The 24709-nt window shown below is 39.3% G+C and overlaps 1 protein-coding gene across 2 annotated transcripts in view; it reads left to right on the top strand.

Annotated features, from left to right (window-relative positions):
• arid3c (AT rich interactive domain 3C (BRIGHT-like)) overlaps positions 1-24709 on the top strand; it is a 135511-nt gene that overhangs the window by 52868 nt on the left and 57934 nt on the right. For both annotated transcript variants that reach the window (XM_060907287.1, XM_060907288.1), the window contains one exon: positions 23788-23860. In XM_060907287.1, coding sequence (XP_060763270.1) covers positions 23788-23860 — 73 coding nt within the window. The remainder of the gene's footprint in view (positions 1-23787; positions 23861-24709) is intronic.

The following is a 24709-nucleotide window of genomic DNA, read 5'->3' on the forward strand; positions in this document are numbered from 1 at the left end:
CCATGACCTTTTCTTTCCTACGGTTATCAGTGGTTATTTTCGTGTTCCTTTACACTTTTTACTGTGTTTGTGTACTCACGGCGGCTTTATGGCCTTGACCTTCAATCACGTCAGCTACACTGTATGAAAGCTTGACGTTGATTGGCTGCTCATTGCGGCAAAGTCGGGGCACCAGAAAGCTCGCTTCTGATTTGCTACAGTTCAAAACGAAAAGGCGACAGGACCAGCCAACCTTGTCCAGATTCTTTTCAAGTTTGGCAAGAAAGGTACCCAAACGAGGAGAGATGGGTAAACAAATAACTATTCTTACGAAAGAGTAATGACCATAGATCCTGAATATTATGAATTTCTAGTTGGTCTTCCAGTGCAAAATGCTAACTTTGGCGAAGTCGTTGAGTCTTTCCATAACCGTCTCACGCCATGACGGTCTGTGTGTTTGTGGCAGTGAATTAAAAACTAGGGCCAACGGCCTCATTTGAAATGACGTTGGTGGTAGTGCACAAACACAGGACATTTGGATAAGGTTAAATAAGATATTATCTTATCTAATAGGCCTAGGTTAATTTAAAAATGAACAACCGTGAAGACACGTTTCTTTTCACTTTTTCCAGTATAATTTGAGACAGGGGCGGCACGGTGGTGTAGTGGTTAGCGCTGTCGCCTCACAGCAAGAAGGTCCTGGGTTCGAGCCCCGGGGCCGGCGAGGGCCTTTCTGTGTGGAGTTTGCATGTTCTCCCCGTGTCCGCGTGGGTTTCCTCCGGGTGCTCCGGTTTCCCCCACAGTCCAAAGACATGCAGGTTAGGTTAACTGGTGACTCTAAATTGACCGTAGGTGTGAATGTGAGTGTGAATGGTTGTCTGTGTCTATGTGTCAGCCCTGTGATGACCTGGCGACTTGTCCAGGGTGTACCCCGCCTTTCGCCCGTAGTCAGCTGGGATAGGCTCCAGCTTGCCTGCGACCCTGTAGAAGGATAAAGCGGCTAGAGATAATGAGATGAGATGAATTTGAGACAGACTGTCAGGAGACAGTGACGGTGCCGGATGATGTTGTTCACTACAGGATTGTTGGCAGTGTTGCTAGGTTAAGGGCAATGAAAATGAGGGTTCAGAACTGGATTCCAAATCCACTGGTGGTGGGAATGGACATCTATTTGTGTCTCCATGTTAATTGTTTTTTTTTTTTTTGCTAGTCAGTAGTTAGGTTTTTTTTTTAGACTATTCAGTCAGTAGTCATGGTGAATAGATAACAGCTGCAGTAGCTGCTATCCGTATTCTGTTCTCTGAATAGAGCCTGACCCCTCTGAACAGCCTTCCCTGCTTTAATCTAGTTCTCAGGTTTGATCTGGAACAAATGTATGTGGACTCGATGCTTTAGTGATGTGGCATTATATTTATTATTAATAAATAGAAATAATTAAGCCTTTTTCTCTCTGCAGGTTAGTTTAATACTAATAAATTATTTATTTTACAAAACAGGTTAAGTTAATAATTCATGTTTTATTGGCTGACATTCCAACTGACATTCATTTGTAATTTGCGCCAACTAAAAAGGCAACTTGCATAACATACAGCAGCAGGTGGACAGTACATGCTAAGAAATAAAGTTTGCAAAGTTATACTCTTGATATCCGACTTCAAAAAATTTTTCATTGACTAGATGAAGTCACTGTGGGTGTCTCCTAGGTTTTGTGACTTTAGCATAATTTAGAAAGGATTCTGTGTCAGGGCGACACGTTGGTGTAGCGGTTAGCACTGTCACCTCACAGCAAGAAGGTTCTGGGTTTGAGCTCAGCGGCCGACGGGGGCCTTCTGTGTGGCGTTTGCATGTTCTCCACGTGTCTGTGTGGGTTTCCTCCGGGTGCTCTGGTTTCCCCCACAGTCCAAAGAGATACAGGGTAGGCTAATTGGTGGCTCTAAATTGACCGTAGGTATGAATGGTGGTTTGTCCCTATGATGATTTAACGACTTGTCCAGGGTGTACCCTGCCTCTTGCCCATAGTCAGCTGGGATAGGCTCCAGCTTGCCCGCAACCCTGCATAGGAGAAGCGGCTACAGATAATGGGTGGATGGATTCAAGATCTGCACAAAGACTAACTAAAGCTAGCTATGTTGATAATTTCTCAGATGTTAGCTAGCTAGCATGTTAATTACTTACATTATACAAACTGCCTTGAATGCTAATAGCTAACTAATAACTCTTAGGTCACGTGATTTTTTTTTTTTTTTTTGAGATTTGCTAGAAACTTTAATCAATTGATTTGAGCTGTCTGTTTCATTTTATGCAAATTGATTTGTTTTGAAACATAGTGTGTAGAAATGAATGATTTTTTTAAAATGCCCTAAGTTTAAATTCTTAAGTTAAATGCTCAGGTAAAGCCCACATTATTTACAAATGCATTTAAGTACTTTGCACTTTGCTTCTTCTCACCTCTGTAATGTGACTCTGTAATGTGGTCTAAAACAGAAAAATAGTCATGCTGTTACCGTCTGTTCATATGGACTTAATTATTACCATTATTTATAAGTAGTAATTGAACCACAGTCTAATCACAGTAGTACTAATTTAACACCATACACAGGTTCATAAGAATGTAGCCCAGCAGCGAACATGAGAAGTGTGATCATGTTACCATCTGTTTTAGACCACATTACAGAGTCACACTAACGTACACTCACCGGTCCCTTTATTAGAAACACCTGTCCATCTTCTGTTTTATGCAGTTATCTAAATCAGCCGATCCCTTGACAGCAGCACAATGCATCAAATCATGCAGATACAAATCAAGAGCTTCAGTTAACGTTCACTTCAAATATCAGAACGGGAAAAATTGTGATCTCAAAGTGTGACTTTCTTTCACTGTAGCATGGGTGTTGATTTGAGTCAGATGGACTGGTTTGAGTATTTCGGAAACTGCTGATCTCCCTGGGTTTTCACACACAACAATCTCTAGAGTTTACACAGAATGGTGCGAAAAACAAAAAACATTGAGTTGAGTGAGGGACGGTTCTGTGGGTGGAAACAAACGCCTTGTTGATAAGATGGTCAGAGGAAAATGGACAGATTGGTTCGAAGGATATGTCAGGAAGGATATAGTAACTCGTAGCAACTCTTTACAACCGTGGTGAGCAGAAAAGCATCTCAGCATGCAACAGCAAACAGAAGACCACATTGGGTTCCATTCCTGCAGCCAAGAACAGGGATCTTAGACTCCAGAACAAGTTCCTATTAAAGTAACCGGTGAGTGTATACACACAGTAGGCGTATAATCTTGATTGTGAAATGAATAAAAAATACTTTGATGCTTGCTGGCAAATTTGTAATATGACCTTCTTCACATTTCTTTCTTGGAGACTGATGCGTGTGAGGTCTGAGGTCTGTTATGGTAACATGATCACACTTCTCATGTTCACTGCTGGGCTACATTCTTATGAACCTGTGTATAGTGTTAAATTAGTACTACTGCACAGCAAATTCCTCTGTGTTGAATTAACACTTTTAGAGTTAATTTGTTTCCAAATGGACGTATATAAACACAGTAGGGTGTTAAATCAACACTCTGGGTGTTAATTCAACACTGGGGATTTTGCTGTGTGTGGTTCAATAACTACTTATGAATAATGGTAATAATTACGTCCATATTAGTATAGGTAATCGTATGGGGCCGAGTAAAATTAAGGATTAATTTCACAAGTGATTTCGAAGTTTTGAAAATTGCCCGAGTCGCGAATTTCAAAACTTCGAAATCACGAGTGAAATTAATCCTTAATTTTACGAGGAACCATACGATTACTTGTTTATAATATATAGGGCCAAATTCATACTTCGGAAGCCATTCAAGTTCACAACATTTGTCATTCACGTTTTCTGAACCAATCAGGGCACAAGAGCATCTTGCACGTTTGAATCAGTTTCTAAAGCATCCTTCATCATGACACGGCGACACGACACGACGACTTTGAAAGTGGTTTACAAAATTTTATTGGAACTTCTTTACAAAAGCCATTTTGTTGACAAAATTTGCTAATTTTTGTAACCGTAACCAAGCGACGAACTAGTCAATAGCATTTCAGAAATACGGCCCCGTGTTAAGGAAAAAAACCCTCCTTGATTGACCAATCAGAATTGAGTAATTTGGCCCTACATATTATAAACATAGTAACAGCATGACTATTTTTCTGTGCGTTGTTCTTGAACTCATAACTGAGATGCACACTCCAAGAGAGCATACATGTCAACCTTTGGTCAATCAAACCTGTATAACCAACCTCCAAAATCCATATTTCCCTTATAAAATCCATATAAGATGCAAATTAAAATAATTTTACCTAAAATTTGAATGATAATTAACAATGATATATCTCAGTTACTTTTTATTCAATATTAATAACAATAAACCTTCAGAATGAATACAAAGCTCCAATGTTTGACAAAAACACAAAGTGTTATCAGCGTAGTTACGAAGGAAATACTTCGTTGTTTGGAGACAGGTTTCACCGAGCGGCTATTATGCACGAGACTTCATATTAGCCACAAAGTCAGGAAAATCTGTTCGTAAAATTACGTTATAATGACCAAATACAGTGAAAAGTATTTTTCCAGTCTCACCTGTGAAAGGTAATCCCATGTGATCTCGTTTGGACGGTAAACCTGTTGGTACAGTTAAACGCAGCACATGAATGAGGCATCTTTATTCTCGGCTACTGTCTAGACGCTATACCAGAGACAGTTGAAGAATCTCCACTTTGCCGCATCCAATATGGCGGCGAGGATGACGTATGATTCTACGCAGAAGGCGGCGTCTATGTTTATATGTCTATGACTTCACGGTTGGCGGGATTCTCGCAATGCGGTGTGCGCATGATCAAAAGTGGAACGAAGTCTCGCTACCACAAGATAACACGCGATTTCATAAGACTCTTTACTGGCTGTCTGTGGTGTACAGTACGTTTGTAAATGTAATGCGCTCTTTTATCATCGTGGGAATTGATTATAGCTCCAAATAAATATTGAAGTTTTTTTAAAGAATCCGTATAACTTTATTTATACGTCTGTATACTACGTTTATTGAATCAAATCCGTATAAAATACGGACATTCCGTATAGGTTGACATGTATGAGAGAGCAGTGCAAGAGACATTCACTACTACCACCACCACCACCACCACCAGGAACAGCAACCCATTTCGCACCAGGAACTTGTTGAAATCTACATCAGGCCACATTATTATGAATACAGAGCTCTACTTTTCTCCTAATGATTTCTGGTTAAGGGAAGCCCTCATCACTAACTTGCTCACTCACTCTGCAGCCACAAAATCATTTCAGTCTTCACTGATAAATCTACTTTTCCATCAATTAATAATGGACAACAGAGGGGAGTCAATATATCAACCCTGCCATCATGCCATATGTTCCAGACCCCCCTTTACACTCGTGCTCTGAGCCTATTTAAGCCATCATGAGGGGATTATTGATTGACATTTTAATGTGATACACTGCATTTTCTTATAAACCTGCCTTCTTCCATGACTCTCTTATTTTCCTCGCACATCTGTACTTAAAAGATAATCTTAGTGTAATTTTAAAGCAGCAATCATAAAGTCGGTATGATCATTATCCTAGGATAGATCATAAACACTGCTTTGTGATTTTGTTTCTTTTAAGAAGGTAAGGCATCTATTGTTTTTAACTACTACTCTACAGTTCACAAGGGCAGATTTTGGCCAAGGAGGTTCGGTGACCTTTTTTGCATAGATTTATTTATTAAAAGAATTGACCCTTAAAGTCCATGAGAACGTCCTGTGGAAGTTTGACTTACGATCTATATACATATTCAAATGTGCATTTTACATGGTAACTTTACATTAAATTTTCTTATGCGATTTTGTAACATAGTCTGACTGTAAAGATGAGATCATTTGTAGAAATGTGCTTAGCTTGTACACGTTGCATCCATATTTTCACAACTTTCCATCACCATCAAACCTTTCACTGATTTTTACAGGGTTCCCCCCCCGTCTTGATATGACAAACACCATCCACTATTGATACCCTCAAAGCCTGTGTAATATTAATCATTTTCAGGAGACAATCCCTGGGCTGTCAAGGTCTACTTATACTTTTCAAGAAAGTGTGCCGTGATTTAACAGAGGCTTCCCGTCGAATCAAATGAATCCCAATGCCATTTGCCAAAAGAGAAATAAAATGGCATGAAACAGGCTCTCTTGTGTATAAAAAAGAGATTTCTCTGTCTACAGGTAATTGAAGGCAGGTGAGCGTATATGTTGTAAGATTAGTTTCACCAGAGCCTACGATAAATTTGGGTCGTTAATTCTGAGGAAAGGGCGAGGGCTGACATGAGAAAAGAAGCAAAGACACGAGGCAAGGAATCTACCATGATAAAAGGCAAAAAGAGACAATAAGGTAGAGAGATTTGGCAAAAATGAATTGCCATGGCACTGAGTATGTACTCGAAGGCCAGAGGGCGTGTGGCTTTGAAGTGGTGAAGATTAAGGGAGCTGAGGCTGTACTGGAGAAGTTTGAAGGCTGGTAATAATAGGGGGAGAAATAATGGTGTGTGGGAGAGGTTAGGTGTTCGCTAACCTTTAACCTTTCCAGACATAGTACATGATCTGTTCGCTTCCATTCAAATCATTAAAGATGAAGGTAAATTCAAGTTTTAGATTTCAGTGTGAGTTGATGAGTAGTGAGTGTCTTTTCTTCTATTTCAGTGTGGTTTGTAGATCCACCCACATGCCTGAATCTTAGCAGTTAACATTTGAAACTAGAAGGGCGCTCAGTAGAGTGCATATGTCCGCCAAGACACGTATTATCAACATCAACATCAAAATCAAATCAGTTGAACCTAGGATAATTTGTACACCAAATTTCATCCAAATCCATTCACGACTTTTTGAGTTACATTGGGAACAGACAAAAGCAATCCTGGATCTGCATACATATCCAGATTTGTATCAAAACCTAATCAGTTATTCCTTGGCCCCATGGCCCACCTTTCCTCCAAATTTCATCAAAATCTGTTCACTACTTTGTGAGTTACACTGGGAACAAACAAACAAACGGAGCCAAAAACATCACCTCCTCCAACAAATTTGGCGGAGATAACTAATAAGTTGGGATCGTAAATTTGAAACAAAAATGGAACAGATGTTGAGGCAGGAGTTAAGTTTAAGTTGTTTTCAATACAGTTATCTCCAATAATTGTGAGTTCTGATTATCGGCATTTTCTTTGTTTTCTTTTGTTTTTTTTTTAGGTTAAATCACATAATAAACCATTGTACTCTCTGTTATTCAGGTTTTTAGCCTCTCAAGAGTGTAATTTCTCAACAGTTCAGTAAAGTTTATGGTGTATGCATGCATTGTTTTTTTTTTCTTTCGTAAGAAAAAGGATAATTAAAGGTAGACTGTCTTTCAGATTTTTCAAGTGTAGGTCATAAAACGAATTTTCCCCAACACTCAGTTATTTTTGTTTAGTGGACCGAAAGCTACCGAATTCGAATCACAGACTTCCAATTTTATTAGGTTTCTTTTTTAAATAGAACAATTAATGAATTTAGGGCCACGTGGCTCTAAATTCTTCACTATTATTTCTTGCTTCACCATGACGCAATACAAGATACTACGTCATACATCACTTGGTGGGCTTTCCCTGTTCGCACAAGGCATTGTGGGATACAAATTTGAAACAGGAGAGAAAAATGGAGGATGTGAGTGTGCGAATGAAACGTGAAAGACCGTAACGGAAAGCGAGAAGAAAAGACGTTATGTTGTGAAGGAAAGGAAAGGAAACGCAGGACCAAACTAATAAATATCAGCGGTCAGAGAGCACCTCGGTGTGATCAGCTGTTCATTTTGCGACAGAATGATGTAACTGTCAGTGCACGGTCAAGGTAAACCTGTAGATGGTAGTAATGCAACACTGTGGATGCCAGCTGCTGTAAAACCCAGAAGAAGAAGGTAAACCTGCGCATGCGCACACGGACTTCCTCTGTTTGTTTGACTGCACGAAGCGAATGATTTCGTGCACGTTATTTGCTAAGGAATCTCAAATTAAATAACTTCCCAGCCACAGAATGGCCTGGTTTGGGGTTGTTTTTTTTTTTTTTTGAGATATTACAAAAATAGGGCGGCACGGTGGTGTAGTGGTTAGCGCTGTCGCCTCACAGCAAGAAGGTCCGGGTTCGAGCCCCGTGGCCGGCGAGGGCCTTTCTGTGTGGAGTTTGCATGTTCTCCCCGTGTCCGCATGGGTTTCCTCCGGGTGCTCCGGTTTCCCCCACAGTCCAAAGACATGCAGGTTAGGTTAACTGGTGACTCTAAATTGACCGTAGGTGTGAATGTGAGTGTGAATGGTTGTCTGTGTCTATGTGCCAGCCCTGTGATGACCTGGCGACTTGTCCAGGGTGTACCCCGCCTTTCGCCCGTAGTCAGCTGGGATAGGCTCCAGCTTGCCTGCGACCCTGTAGAACAGGATAAAGCGGCTAGAGATAATGAGATGAGATTACAAAAATAAACCTATATCACAAGGACCAAATTTCAGAGGGAACTAAATTTCACTGATTTTATGAACTCAAAAGGCTGTCTAGCTTTAACCCTGTCTAATACTAGAGCTTGATAGATGTCTGCATGTAGCACCTGTCTGTGCAGGTCTAATCGCCCCTCGAAGGGCAAAGTTGATAAGAGGCATACAACTCTCCCACGCCCATCATAAAAAAATGTCCTTTTTCAGATTTTGGAAATATACCGGTAGGTGTCTCTTGCAATTTTTCAGGAATTGCAAGAGACACCTATATAATGCAGCATTTAAAAGTTAAAGTTCACACACTGTTTGTGGCATTCATGTGAATTCATTCATTACATTAGTCGGTACAACAGTTTAAACTGTAAGAGTGTGACTACAAAAATTATTAATCAAAGGTCAGATTTTACCTATAACCATGTACTTTGAAATTCACAGCTGTAGTTAAATATTAGCTGAGGTCAATGTGGAAACTAGGACAAACTAAGCAGCTTTGTTGCTTTAAAGAATACAGGAATGGATTGTAATGTACTGGATGCGTCATTCCATGTTTATATGCTGAATTATAGCAAACGTAAATTAATGGTCTGCAATCAGGCAGCGTATAATACACACAGTAACGGCTGAGCAGCCCTGACAGATTTGCTGTTTTTTTCTTGCCTTAATTAAACAGCGAAATGAAAATGCTGTGTAGTTGAAGGTCTAATCCTTAAATTACACTATGGGGACATGCTATTAAAGTGTCTCGTTTTTGTCAAATTATCCACTTTCTCTTTTTTCCCTTCTACTTCTTCCTCTTTTTTTAACGAATGAGGTTAAACTGGAGGGTAACCTCTGGAATCTGATTTATATTAAACCTTAACACAGCTAAAGGTAAAGGTTTATGAGAACCATATGTGTATCAGTGTAGGACTGAAAACTGGGTTAAAATCCATGTTTAAGTGGAAGTATTGATATGCAGATATAGCTTTTTGGTCTTGGACCAAATGGAGGTGGACCCGTTTGTTCTCACTCTTCTAACGAAGTATTCATAATAGATAAGCGTTTAAGCACGATGTCGTCTACGTGACTGATACTGATTAATGGTGTAAACTGTAACCATGAACACAAACTAACATGGTAAAAAAAAAAAAAAAGTCAGGTTGTCTTCAATGTTTAGCAAAGCAGGATGTTATAAATGTTCATTACAGGAAACTGGGAAATGTTTTACTTCAAGCCAGTGTCCATAAGGCTGCATAATTTAATTTAATTTAATTTAATTTATCTAGAAGTTTTTTCTCTATTTTCTATTCTCTATTTATCCTGTAATGATGCTGCTGGAATCTTAATTTCCCTGAGGGAACTCTCCCAAAGGGATCAATAAGTTTAATCTAGTCTAATCTAAGACAGTCAGGACAACTGATATAAACCTACATTTAACAATTATTCCACGAAATCGAGTCGTACATGAGCTGAAGCGCGCCGAGTTGGCTATAAACCGTCTACCACAAGATTGAGTGGAATAACTGTTTTATTCTATCCACATTCACTGGATTTTGAGAAACAGAGCATTTTTATTTCTCATCTCATTATCTCTAGCCGCTTTATCCTGTTCTACAGGGTCGCAGGCAAGCTGGAGCCTATCCCAGCTGACTACGGGCGAAAGGCGGGGTACACCCTGGACAAGTCGCCAGGTCATCACAGGGCTGACACATAGACACAGACAACCATTCACACTCACATTCACACCTACGGTCAATTTAGAGTCACCAGTTAACCTAACCCGCATGTCTTTGGACTGTGGGTGAAACCGGAGCACCCGGAGGAAACCCACGCGGACACGGGGAGAACATGCAAACTCCACACAGAAAGGCCCTCGCCGGCCACGGGGCTTGAACCCGGACCTTCTTGCTGTGAGGCGACAGCGCTAACCACTACACCACCGTGCCGCCCCGAGCATTTTTATTTATTTTTTACAAATTCAATACATAAAAACTTTATACAAAACGTCCGACAAAATCATTTCCGCTCAGACGGACTTCTTAAAAACCTATCGACGGCTGCACGAATTGACTTCAGTGTTCTTTTTTTGTATAAAGTGCCGTCTTGCTGTCATGCCGAGATATAAGTACCTGGGGGTGTACTTGGATAATAAACTAGACTGGTCCAAAAACGTGGACACTGCATACAAAAAGGGCCAGAGCTGTCTCTATTTTCTGAGATGGCTGAGGTCCTTCAACATCATGTTCTATGAGTCTGTGGTGGCCAGTGCCATCCTGTACGCTGTCGTCTGCTGGGGCAGCGGCTTGAAGGTGAAGGACACTAACAGACTCAATAAGATCATCAGGAAGGCCGGCCATGTTGTAGGCGTGGAACTGGACTCTCTGACAGTGGTGTTGGAGAAGAGGACACTGTCCAAAATAAAGACAATCTTAGACTGTCCTTCCCACCCTCTACATGAGGAGCTGATCAGCCACAGGAGCACGTTCAGTAAACGGCTGATTCTTCCACGCTGCACAACTGAGAGACACAGGAAATCATTCCTACCTGTTGCAGTCAAGCTGTACAATGCCACTGTATAACTGTGGTACACTGTCTTTACCATGTATACTGTATCCTTAACTCAGGTGCAATATATGTATATAGGAATCATTGTATATAAAATCACTTCATTTTGCTTTTACTTAAGCTATTGAACTTATTTAAATTTATTTTATTTTTATTTATTCTTTTTTCAGATTATTTTATCTTCTATTTTTAGATGTTTACTTCTTCTCTGATTCAGGAGCTTGGTAGCACATTTGAATTTCCCTCCGGGGATTAATAAAGTAATTCTGATTCTGATATAGAATAACTTTACACATTTTTCTTCTTTGGACATTTCAGTTCTGTAATTTCCAAACTTGTTTGAGCTTTTGGACCAGTCTAAAAAAATTCAACAAATTTTAATGCCAGGCCTACACATTAAGCATTTACCACTGGTGGCCCATTGGGCCAGTGGAATTGACTGGCCCAAATGGAAAATGTGGTGGCCTGAATGTGCGCAGTACCTGCATTTGGGCCACCACATTTCATACAGTTCATAATACACTATGATCATTGATTTTTGGCTAGAAAAAGTAGATTGTAGGGGTATATGTTGTTGCCGAGCGCAGCGAGGCTGAAAATTTTTGCAGAATATCCCCAAGCCACATCATTGTAGGAGGCAATAATCTCCTCATCTCCATACAAAGTAGGGTCACATTTTCATGACCCCCCCCATCAAGTAGTGTCACTTTTTCATGACCCCCCCATAAATTCATAGCCCCCCTCCCCCATAAATAATGACCGCCCCCTAAAATTAAAAAGAGCCTTCTCAAGATTATCACAATAGTTTGATTTTGTACCTGAAAACAATACTAACAAAAGACAGTAACTCAGTCCAAATTACCAGCAATGGACTCAAAAACAGTCAAATCAAATTGAAATAAATATATAAAATGTTTTTGCTTCTGAAAATGTGTACTGCACTGAAATAGCAATAAATTCAATTTAAGGTTTATAGTTTAGTGCAATAGCTTTCCTCTTCCACACTCTCATCTAAAATGCGTGCACATCCTGCTGCCATGGTGTCACTAAGTGTGTCTCGATGGTCATTTGAGACTTTGGTAGACTCAGCCCTTCTCTCCTCGATATGGCGCTCGACCAAAATGACGCGTTCGAACAGTGCTCCCGAACAGCACCGAACATCTCTGAAGATGCACGAAGATGACACATTCCTGCCGCGGAGCAGAACGTGACGAAAACAAAGATGACGGACCTCGTATCGAAAAGGTGCATTTTACGAACAATTTCTTCACAATTCGGGGTAAAATATGAGTAATAAAATTTGTTAATTTGTATCGAAAACGTACTGGCCCGCCCGGGCCACCGTTTGGCCAAATTTAGTGGCCCGAACTGGCCCGAAAGATGTAAAAACACCGCCGGGCCATCGGGCAAGTGCTAATGTCGAGCCCTGAATGCTCAAAGATAACGAATGTAAACAAACTGGTGAAGTCACAAATGCAATAATTATCATAATTCTAAAAAAAAAAAAAACACACACAACAGTGTTTTCAGTGACTCATCAGCATGAACATTAACGTGAACATCACATCCTCGTTGCTGATTGGCTAAAGCTGGAGGATGTTTACAGTAAGAGGAAATACGAGCCTGAATATATCTCGTGATGCTTTTAGTCATTCATTTTATCAAGAGCATTCACATGATGCGAGTTTGTAGTTTTTTTAGATAATGATTTTATTTATTTATTTATTTATTTATTTATTTATTAACTTACTTATTAACTTTTTAGATAATGCTTTGCACAGTACTGTTATAAGCATGTGAATGTTGTAAACCTGCCTAAAGGAAGCTGGGATATTCCCAATAAAGAATTACTCTGCACTGTATTTAATAGAAATAACTTTGCATTAAATTATTTTCACTATGCTAACTAGATAATTGGCTGGAAAAGTGCAATTGTTTTTCCTTTCTTAGTCATACACCATGTCAAATCAGCAACATGCTGTTCAATAAGGACCGAGCTTTTCTGTGTTGAATTGATGTGGATGTTTCAGACTTTGTTTTTGGGTTTTGGGGATTTTATTTTATTTGAATTTATTTTTGTGGTATATAAATGTGTTTTGCACTTACAGGCCACCTAATAAAATCACCTAGTAAAATCATGTCCAGCTTGGTGTCAAGACAAATAAGGGAAGAAACTAAAAGCTGGATTCCCATAATTTACTGGAAAAGACTAAAACTGCAGAATGCAGCGCAATAATAATGTAATTCGTTGTAGATTTGTAATACATGATCTCATCTCATTATCTCTAGCCGCTTTATCCTGTTCTACAGGGTCGCAGGCAAGCTGGAGCCTATCCCAGCTGACTACGGGCGAAAGGCGGGGTACACCCTGGACAAGTCGCCAGGTCATCACAGGGCTGACACATAGACACAGACAACCATTCACACTCACATTCACACCTACGGTCAATTTAGAGTCACCAGTTAACCTAACCTGCATGTCTTTGGACTGTGGGGGAAACCGGAGTACCCGGAGGAAACCCACGCGGACAACATGCAAACTCCGCACAGAAAGGCCCTCGCCGGCCACGGGGCTCGAACCCGGACCTTCTTGCTGTGAGGCGACAGCGCTAACCACTACACCACCGTGCCGCCCGTAATACATGATGTTATTGTAAAAATATCGCTCAAACAAGTAAAGCTGTGAGGTAGTGTTTGTACCCAGCCCCTGTAGCATGAAAAAAAAAAAAAAAACGCTCATGGTGTAAAGAACCAGTAAAATACCACTTAGACCTGCCAATACATGGTCAGCTCACTGCCACTTAATCCAGTCCATCAGCTGAAGTACGCGGGCAAATCCTATGAGGAGGAGCCAAGCCAAGCACTTCATATTTGTGTAGATATCTCATTATGTCAGGACAGCACTAGTAAGAAGGTGTGTGTGTGTGTGTGTGTGTGTGTGAGAATTGGAGTAGGGCTGGCTTTCAGCCAGTTGGAATAGTGCCAGCATGACCAGGCATGTTGTTCTCTAATTAACTCTTGCCCCCTTACACCAGAGCTGCTCGCACACACACACACACGCTCACACGGAGCGCCCCACACAAAGCACATTGGGAAAGTATGGCTGCGATATTGATTCTGCTGTCATGGCTTTTTTCCTCTTGGCTGCTGTTCACAAATGATGCTTATTAGCAATCAGGGTGAAGAGGACTGACTGGAACGGTTTTGGAAAATTGCACTGATGGAGAAAAATAGATAAAATTCTTGTCTTTTAGGAATGAGTAAACTCTAATTACAGGTTTTAAGTCATACAACGAGTAATACCTGTTGTGTAGTGCAGTTATTATATAAAATGCCATGTACAGCATTTTTAGCTAATAAGGTCCAAGTGATACTGAGACTAATCAGGTCACTTATAGGTCACTGCACGATAAAAGGTGACAGTAAGACCTCTGATGTCATAAGAAGAAAATGTGGGGGTCATTACTACAACCCCGATTCCAAAAATGTTGGGACAAAGTACAAATTGTAAATAAAAACGGAATGCAATGATGTGGAAGTTTCAAAATTCCATATTTTATTCAGAATAGAACATAGATGACATATCAAATGTTTAAACTGAGAAAATGTATCATTTAAAGAGAAAAATTAGGTGATTTTAAATTTCATGACAACAACACATCTCAAAAAAGTTGGGACAAGGCCATGTTTACCACTGTGAGACATCCCCTTTTCTCTTTACAACAGTCTGTAAACGTCTGGGGACTGAGGAGACAAGTTGCTCAAGTTTAGGGATAGGAATGTTAACCCATTCTTGTCTAATGTAGGATTCTAGTTGCTCAACTGTCTTAGGTCTTTTTTGTCGTATCTTCCGTTTTATGATGCGCCAAATGTTTTCTATGGGTGAAAGATCTGGACTGCAGGCTGGCCAGTTCAGTACCCGGACCCTTCTTCTACGCAGCCATGATGCTGTAATTGATGCAGTATGTGGTTTGGCATTGTCATGTTGGAAAATGCAAGGTCTTCCCTGAAAGAGACGTCATCTGGATGGGAGCATATGTTGCTCTAGAACCTGGATATACCTTTCAGCATTGATGGTGTCTTTCCAGATGTGTAAGCTGCCCATGCCACACGCACTAATGCAACCCCATACCATCAGAGATGCAGGCTTCTGAACTGAGCGCTGATAACAACTTGGGTCGTCCTTCTCCTCTTTAGTCCGAATGACACGGCATCCCTGATTTCCATAAAGAACTTCAAATTTTGATTCGTCTGACCACAGAACAGTTTTCCACTTTGCCACAGTCCATTTTAAATGAGCCTTGGCCCAGAGAAGACGTCTGCGCTTCTGGATCATGTTTAGATACGGCTTCTTCTTTGAACTATAGAGTTTTAGCTGGCAACGGTGGATGGCACGGTGAATTGTGTTCACAGATAATGTTCTCTGGAAATATTCCTGAGCCCATTTTGTGATTTCCAATACAGAAGCATGCCTGTATGTGATGCAGTGCCGTCTAAGGGCCCGAAGATCACGGGCACCCAGTATGGTTTTCCGGCCTTGACCCTTACGCACAGAGATTCTTCCAGATTCTCTGAATCTTTTGATGATATTATGCACTGTAGATGATGATATGTTCAAACTCTTTGCAACTTTACACTGTCGAACTCCTTTCTGATATTGCTCCACTATTTGTCGGCGCAGAATTAGGGGGATTGGTGATCCTCTTCCCATCTTTACTTCTGAGAGCCGCTGCCACTCCAAGATGCTCTTTTTATACCCAGTCATGTTAATGACCTATTGCCAATTGACCTAATGAGTTGCAATTTGGTCCTCCAGCTGTTCCTTTTTTGTACCTTTAACTTTTCCAGCCTCTTATTGCCCCTGTCCCAACTTTTTTGAGATGTGTTGCTGTCATGAAATTTCAAATGAGCCAATATTTGGCATGAAATTTCAAAATGTCTCACTTTCGACATTTGATATGTTGTCTATGTTCTATTGTGAATACAATATCAATTTTTGAGATTTGTAAATTATTGCATTTCGTTTTTATGTACAATTTGTACTTTGTCCCAACTTTTTTGGAATCGGGGTTGTATCATAGTGTCTTAGAAAAAACAAATGATTCAATCAAATATCCAAAATGAATTTTAATTCAGTTTGTCCTTCTTGGGGAAGCCGTAAAGATGCCGTGTAGTACATTACACCAGAGGGTTTCTGTTTCAAAAAAGCTTTTGGACAAGAATATCTTTATCAAGCTAGAAACATTAACCATCCAAAGAACTCCTGAGCAACCGTATGAGTTCCAGAGGTGGACAGTAACGAAGTGTATTTACTTGAGTACTGTACTTAAGTACACTTTTTGAGTATCTGTACTTTACTTGAGTATTATTATTTTAAATTTTTTTGGAAACATGACTTTAACTTCACTACATTTGAAAGGCAAATATCATGCTTTTCACTCCACTATATTTCTGTCAAGGTCCTCGTTACTTGTTACTACGAAGCAGCTTTGAAAGTGGATGTTTGTTCTTTTCTTTTCTAAAACGTGATTGGTTTTTTCGCAGGTGACACTGAGACAGCCGATTAGTAATCACTAGGGTCACATCACATCCATAGACTGTATAAAATCAAGTTCAAGTATTTCTCAGCAGCGTTATTTAACACGATCAGTTGATGGCAGAATGGAAGGAGGCGGTTCTTCTGGAGAACACGCACACTCATGGCTTTACCTGGAACCCATGTTTCAGTTTTCTGAAAGGATTAAAGATTCATTTTGTTTGAAATGTTTCCTTTGTTTGCTGAAAACGAACCACATCACGGCCTACAAAAACTCGCCATCCAACCTGCAGAAGCATACTGAGGTATATAAAAGTTTTATTCCAAGAGAAAGCTTGCAACGAAGTTGTCTGTGCTTTTAGAGCTAGCGATAATGTTGCAATAGCTATGCAGTCTGGTTAGTCAAATGACTTTCTATGGATTTGCCCACCAAGTTGCCGTAGCCTTGTCCACGGCTAACATTAACACATAGCTAGTTAATTTGGGCACTGTTAGTTAGCATGTAAAAATGGAGTTACGCTAACATGAATAATGTTAACTTATCTGAAGTACTTTTCAGAAATATGGTTTAGCATAATTTGCCAAATAAACAGAATGTAGAAATCTTTCTTTTCTAGTAGCGTTAGCTACCCAATATGATTTCGAGTTTGAAAAGCATTTGCTAGCATGTCAGGTGGCGCTTCACTGACTAGCTAGCTTAACGTTAAACCACCATGATGGCACAGCACGCGTTCATTTTGTGAATTCACATTTCTGTCTTTGGTAACGGCATTAGGTTTTGTAAGCGTTGTGGCAATAATACAATGATGTGTTGACAGAAAATGTACTTTTAATACTTAAGTATTTTTAAAAGCAAGTACTTCAGTACTTTAACTTAAGTAAAAATTTGACTGGACAACTTTCACTTGTATCGGAGTAACATTTGACCTGTGGGAGCTGTACTTTGACTTAAGTAATGAAGTTGGGTACTTTGTCCACCTCTGATGAGTTCTATGAGTATGATGGAATCACCCGTTCAGAAACGTAAACTCTTATATTATCAAATTCATAAAGATTCACAAATGAAATCCAATATAATCACTCCTGCTCAATAGAAATCCCATGATAGGACAGATCTTTTGTGACCTTTAGCCTCAGAGACCACCTTTGGAATGTTGTGGATCACAAAATCAGGAGACGATGGCTGTTCGTAGGAATATCAGGCATGCTCTTTTAGGTTATTTCTGTTTTTTATACAGTACAGATCAGAATTTTAGTTCAATAAAGATAGATTTTTTTTTGTCAGTGTTGTATCCTGTATAAATATACTGATAAGCTCAGTAGTCTTTTCTGAATAAGTATAATGATATATTAATTCCTTCAGGGTGGTGTAGTGGTTAGCACTGTTGTCTCACAGCAAGAAGGTTCTGAGTTCGAGCCCAGTGACTGACAAGGGCCTTTCTGTGTGGTTTGCATGTTCTCCCCCTGTCTGCGTGGGGTTCCTCCTGGTGCTCCGGTTTTACATTACATTAATGGCATTTAGCAGACGGTCTTATCCAGAGTGACATACAACATACCCGGAGCAGTTGGGGGTTAGGTGCCTTGCTCAAGGGCACTTCAGCCACTCCTGTTGGTCCAGAGAATCGAACCAGCAACCTTTTGGTCCCAAAGCTGCTTCTCTAATCATTAGGCTAGGACAGTCCAAAGACTTGCGGTTAGGTTAACTGGCTACTCTAAATTGTCCATAGGTGTGAATGGTTGTTTGTCTGGACAAACTGGCGGTAGATGAAGTTTGCTCATGATCAACGTATACAGACTCGTAACAGGCTGGCAAATGACGGGCTGATCGGCCTATAGGACATTGACAATAGTTAGATTAATCCCTTCAGATCCTGAGTCCATTTTAATATTGAAATGTAATGCTGGATTGAAGTGAAGAGACTATGACGAGGGAAAAAGACACAAAAGAGAGAATTTTTCTGTCTAAAATAATTGTGTAAAGATGTTAACTTTAGGGGTGGCACGGTGGTGTAGTGGTTAGCGCTGTCGCCTCACAGCAAGAAGGTCCGGGTTCGAGCCCCGTGGCCGGCGAGGGCCTTTCTGTGTGGAGTTTGCATGTTCTCCCCGTGTCCACGTGGGTTTCCTCCGGGTGCTCCGGTTTCCCCCACAGTCCAAAGACATGCAGGTTAGGTTAACTGGTGACTCTAAATTGACCGTAGGTGTGAATGTGAGTGTGAATGGTTGTCTGTGTCTATGTGTCAGCCCTGTGATGACCTGGCGACTTGTCCAGGTTGTACCCCGCCTTTCGCCCGTAGTCAGCTGGGATAGGCTCCAGCTTGCCTGCGACCCTGTAGAAGGATAAAGCGGCTAGAGATAATGAGATGAGATGTTAACTTTATTCGACATTGAATTTTCTCACAGATTTCCAGTCCATATGAAACAATTCAGTGTTTCTCATGGGAGAAGCAGATCATTCATTCAGCTACTTCAAAGAAAGTGATGGAGACAGAAATAAGAGCATTTATAATGTTTGAAGAAAATAAAGCGTGGATTGGAAGCTGCGCTATTATGGGGCAATTATAGTAATTATGGTAGAAATCTTTTTTTAAAATGAGTTCAGAAGATGATTTTTAATGATGACTGATGGCATGCTATTTCCTGAAAGCAGTGCACAAAAATAGCATCGTTATCATTAAGGACAAGATATAAATTGCATAATTTTTTGTGAAGTACTTTATTTAGATTAGATTAGTTTAGATTACATCAGATTAGATTATTTGGTAAGTGAAATGCCTGTTATAGGGTTGTTGTTGTTTTTTGGTTTTTTTTTTGCATAATAATGCTGTGAACAGCAAAATAGCATAATAATGATTATAATTTTATTAACTATATATACAGGTACTAAGGTAGAACAAAAACAATGATGGTAAATAGCACTAAGTTCAACTGTATAGCTATGACTTTAGAGACTTTTTGGTTTTAAAAGTGCCTCAGGATGAACGTTTAGACAAGTCTGCTTGTTGTGACTTGTCCAAACTGGGGTGGTCGTCAGTGGAATTGAAGGTATTTCCAACTTTGTAAGTTAACAATCCCCTCTGTGTTGAGTGACCAGGCTCCATTTTGATATGTTCCAGGATGGGCTTGGACCGCCTGAAGGTTTACTTGAACTTAGTTCAAAGTCATATCAGCTTTATAGCTTTGAGGAGGGTTTTTTCTTTTTTTTGACAGGCAAAAACAAATCTGGATTCAAAAATCTCACCCACGTACTTTTCTCAGCTTCTTACATGTTTAAAAATATGAAGTCTCAACTATGATCTTGTGCACACCCCGGGATGCAAGTGCAAGGTATTGTGTAAAATGTAATAAATAAATAAATTAAAAAAAAAAAAAAACACCACTTGTTCTATTTCTGATAGATATCTGGCTCCTGATATTGCTGGTTGAATAAATTACTTTTGAAAAATGAAAATGTATTGTAAAGAGCTCCCTCTACTGAAATCCTGCAGAGATTGAAAAAGAACTCACATGAGCATGTAGTGAGATTTAACTGTGCAATCAAAAAAAAAAACAAGTAAAAAAAAGAAAAAAAAGTCGCTCATATATTTCACATCACTAAATGCGAACATGAACAGCCGATAGATAAAACACCCAAATTTGCTAACACATTCAAAACAGTAGAGCACGCTCCACCTAAATCCTACTTAAGTTAATATTTTACAACAAATAAACAACCCGTATGTTCTGAATGATCTAATTTTCTTTCCATGCACATTTTCTGCCAGTACATGTACAGAACAGCAGCCATTCAAGGTCAAGTCTGAGCATGACCACTTAGTTTTGAGTTGGAGCAGATTGACACCATGAGCAGCCCATGACAAAGAAGACTGGGAGGAATAATTTAAAAGCCTTGTAGTTTCTAAAGACACACACACACACACACACACACACACACACACACACACACACACACACGTCGAGACACAATGGGGCTCACTCGGACTGGATCAGCTCACATATCAAGAACTGCTGCCCTCAAGCGTCACTTATACAAGCGCTCCTGTTGTGTTCTGTGTACAGTTTAACTTTGACAGGTGTGTTTATTGGTATTACTAAGACACTGACTCTAAACTCAACCGTTTCTGACTTTTTGGATAAAACGAACATACATCTTATTACTTTTAACTTTTCCTCAGGTTTTATAATATCAGTGTAATGTTCCAGGAATTCTTCCTGCATGATACACCTTCTTTTTATTTCTATAAAACCATAAAATAAAATCGAATTAAAAAAAGAATCGTACGTATACATTTGCACGTGCCTTTTTTTGCTGCTCATGCACACCAATTGCTCGAAACAGGTTTAACATAAACATGATGAGGTCCTGGAAAGAGGAAGCAGAAGCCTAATGTACAATATTTTCCACTGGTTAATATTTAAAGCAATATTGTGGGTCTTGTGGTCTAACATATTATGACACATGGATTGAAAGCTTGGGGCGTAATTACTTCAACTCTGGCCAACTGCTGTCCTCAAAAACGAGTCACTGTAACATCTACTCCATTCTAAATAAATAATGTATAGTTCTTCGTACAGTTCATATGAGTTATGTTACACAAGTCATGTAGTTTTTTTTCTTATTTACAAGATAAACAATAAGATGCTTGGCGATATTGTTTGTACCCCGAGTTGTGTTGTTAGTGCAATGTACGGTTAAAGGCAGTTAAATCATGTGTTTTGTAACTGTAAACCTTTGTGGCCAGACTTTTGTTTCAATCAGTATTTCCTCAAAAATGTTTTTTATTCATTGGTAATAAGACATGCACGATTTTCAAGTTAGCATGATACGTCCTGCACATCACTGATTGTGTTCTGGTCGTCAAAATTTTAGCTGGAACACTGTGCACCAAAGATATCAATATCAAGCACAAATTACTGACAGACTCTATTGTTTTCTGCATGAAACCTTGATGTATAGACAAAAGCTTGATGAATTGATATATTTCTGTAAAGACATATTGCACTTTGCTTACATATTCCAAAGAAGACCCATTCTTCGATTATTTCTCCTCACCTTTGAAAGGTGCCTCTCGAAGACATTTTTCTCCCGAGGCATTGATTGCATCGGTCCTTTAAGATTGGTGACAGCTAATACACTTCTAAATGATCAGTTATTATCTCTGGGGCCTCATTCCACGTGCCCTGCTGTTTTCAAAGGTCATCCTTCTGTTTTCATCTATCGACCTGCACTCCCGGTAACATGGACTGGAACTTATTGAAAGAGAAGGTTGAGCAGCACATTTCCATCAGGTTACAGTCCACTCTTTCAGGATGCGGCTTTAAAAAAAAAAACTTCGACTCGGTGGCCGTTTGGTGAATAGGGCAGAATTGGGGGACATAATGGATATGCCGATACTGAGGGAAAATCATGTGAAATGGCTTCAGTGTCATGGGGTGGCAATGTAAGAGGCTAAGCAGCTAAGCAATGTCTTGCAATTTTGATAATAGGTGTTTTGTACAAGTAATTTAATATGAGATTATGACACACTACATTGACATGTTGTATTGTTAACTGACAACATCTAATAAAAGCCATATACTTCCCACTTATTCCACGAAATCGAGTCGTACATGAGCTGCTAGCCAATGAGGCACGTAGCACCGAGTTAGCTATAAGCCGTATACGACGAGATTGAGTGGAATAACTTTTATTCTATCCACATTCACTGGATTTTGAGAAACAGAGCATTTTTATTGGTTTTTTTTTTTGCAAACTCGATAAATAAAAACTTTATACAAAACGTCCGACAAAATCATTTCCACTTAGAATGCAAACAAACCGGCGAAATAACAGTAGCAATTTGTGAAAACTGCTATAATAATAATAATTCTTGAAAAATAAAAAAAAAAGATATGTTCTTACCATCAAATACTTTTATTCCATATTTTGCTGTGTTTTTAAAAACATTTTTTCGGGTTTTGTTTTCGAGTAGAGTTTTTATTTCGTCCTCGGTTGGTTCAGCAACATGCTCTGCCATTTTGTTTTTCTCTACTCATGGTATATGAGCTGATAGCCTAGTAATAGAGTAGCCAATCAGAGCACACAATTGCTCATATCCAGTGAATGTAGATAGAATAATACATCATTATCCATACAAGACACTTTTTCAATGGAATAAAAACGTGTTCTATTCCCTTCTAGCGGGTTTCATTCATTTGGTTTGATAGCATGCAATATTGTTAGCATATCGCTTATCCTACATGTATTACGTCACTCTACCCAATGGAGAATGAGTGTTGAATACGGTTTACGATATTACATGGTTGTCAAGACAACATGACGTCACATGTCGGAGACGTAAAACTTCCACGCTAGCGAGCGACTGTGACAATTTGTAAACAAACATGGCCACCAGGTTTGCTTTATTAAATGCAGAAGATTTTGAGAGAATTTTGAAAGAGAAAGACGTGTTGAACACCCGAAAGGAATGTGTATGTATAATAATAATAATAATAATAATAATAATAATAATATTGGCTGGCTTTTTTTCATGGTATATCAGATATATTCCATTCAGCTAGCATGATATTGAACTCATCTTCAATTTGTTCAGTATCATGCTAGCTGAATGGAATATATCTGATATAGCACTCAACGCCAGCCAATGTTATTGAAGTATACTGTACCTTATATAATTTTTCACCTGCATTTCCCACATTTTCTCATCTTGGAACCTGGAACTAAAATTAATTCAGTTTGGAAATCATGAAATTCATACACAAAATTAAAAAAATAATAATTCTGCTCACATTTTTGTTGAAAGTTTCTAGTGCTTTTGGGAGCAAAGTTTTAAGGTTCATATGCAATTTAAAAAAAACCCACATCTTTCTGGTTAGGCCACACCCACTTTAAATTTAAGGCCACACCTACTTTATGTAAGTACCCAAAGTCTATTTCAGTTTGTGCTTCTGGAGATCTCTTGAAGGTTCGATGTAGAATCCTACAACGGAGGATTTTTTTTTTCTCTTGCACAAAAATTCCCTGTACACACGATTAACCATCATATGAAAAACTCTATATACTTAAAACAACTGTATTATGAACAAAACAGTGAAACATGGCCTTTTACTATTTTATCCCATCTGTGATGTTCATTAAAAAGCCTTATGTTGTTTGTTCTATTTGTTACAGTTGTACGAGCTCGATGATGACGTAAAAAGAAAAGAATTTCTCGATGATCTCTTCAGTTTCATGCAGAAAAGAGGTAAGACCTGGACCTACGTCTCTCGGCTCACACTAAAATACTGCCTAATTATATTCTGGGCTAAAATGTTGTCTCGTTTACATAAATAACAAGATACTTTTATACCTTGCTATCTACTATGACCTACCATCCTGTATTAAAACAAAAAGTCGTAAAAGTGGCAACAGCACATTCTTGTAGGCAGAATGAACAATAGATACTCGAGGTTAATTGTTTCAGTGAAAATCTAGGATTGTAAGGATGATGTTGTGATAGCGAGTCTGTGTTTCCTGCTTAAGCCTCGGTCTGAGATCTATAAAACAATGTTGCCATTAGCGTCTCAGGGCTCACTCATGATGCTATCAGACACAATGAGTTGCCACTGCTGCGTTTATAATTGTACTAAGATTACGTAAAAATGGCCCAGAAGGAAAGACCTTGCCAGGCTTGGAGGATAACATCCTGCTATTATGTTGCTATGGCCAAATTAATTACTACATTGTCAGAATGTTTTTTTTTTTCCCCCTCAGACAGTTGCTTCAGTGGGCATTAACTTCAAACACTTTATGAGGAAATAGATGACGTTTAAGGCGTATTATATGAGAAAGGTGGCAAACTAGGAGTGAAAGAACAATATAGAGGAAGGTTAAAGTGCATATCATGGGTAAATTCAGGAGCAAGATCAATGTAATTCTCCTATTTTATATTAAATTTGGGTCAAATATCTGTAACATTCTGCATTCTCTGCAATTTTTTTACCTTGCGCAATACCAGAAAAATTCAGTTGAAATCAAGGCATTTGAGGTGAATTGGACCGTCTCTGAAAAAACTTGGCATTTGGATTTCCCGGCAAACATTAATTTTCGGGCG

The sequence above is a fragment of the Neoarius graeffei genome, chromosome 24, assembly GCF_027579695.1.
Source record: "Neoarius graeffei isolate fNeoGra1 chromosome 24, fNeoGra1.pri, whole genome shotgun sequence".
NCBI lineage: Eukaryota > Metazoa > Chordata > Actinopteri > Siluriformes > Ariidae > Neoarius > Neoarius graeffei.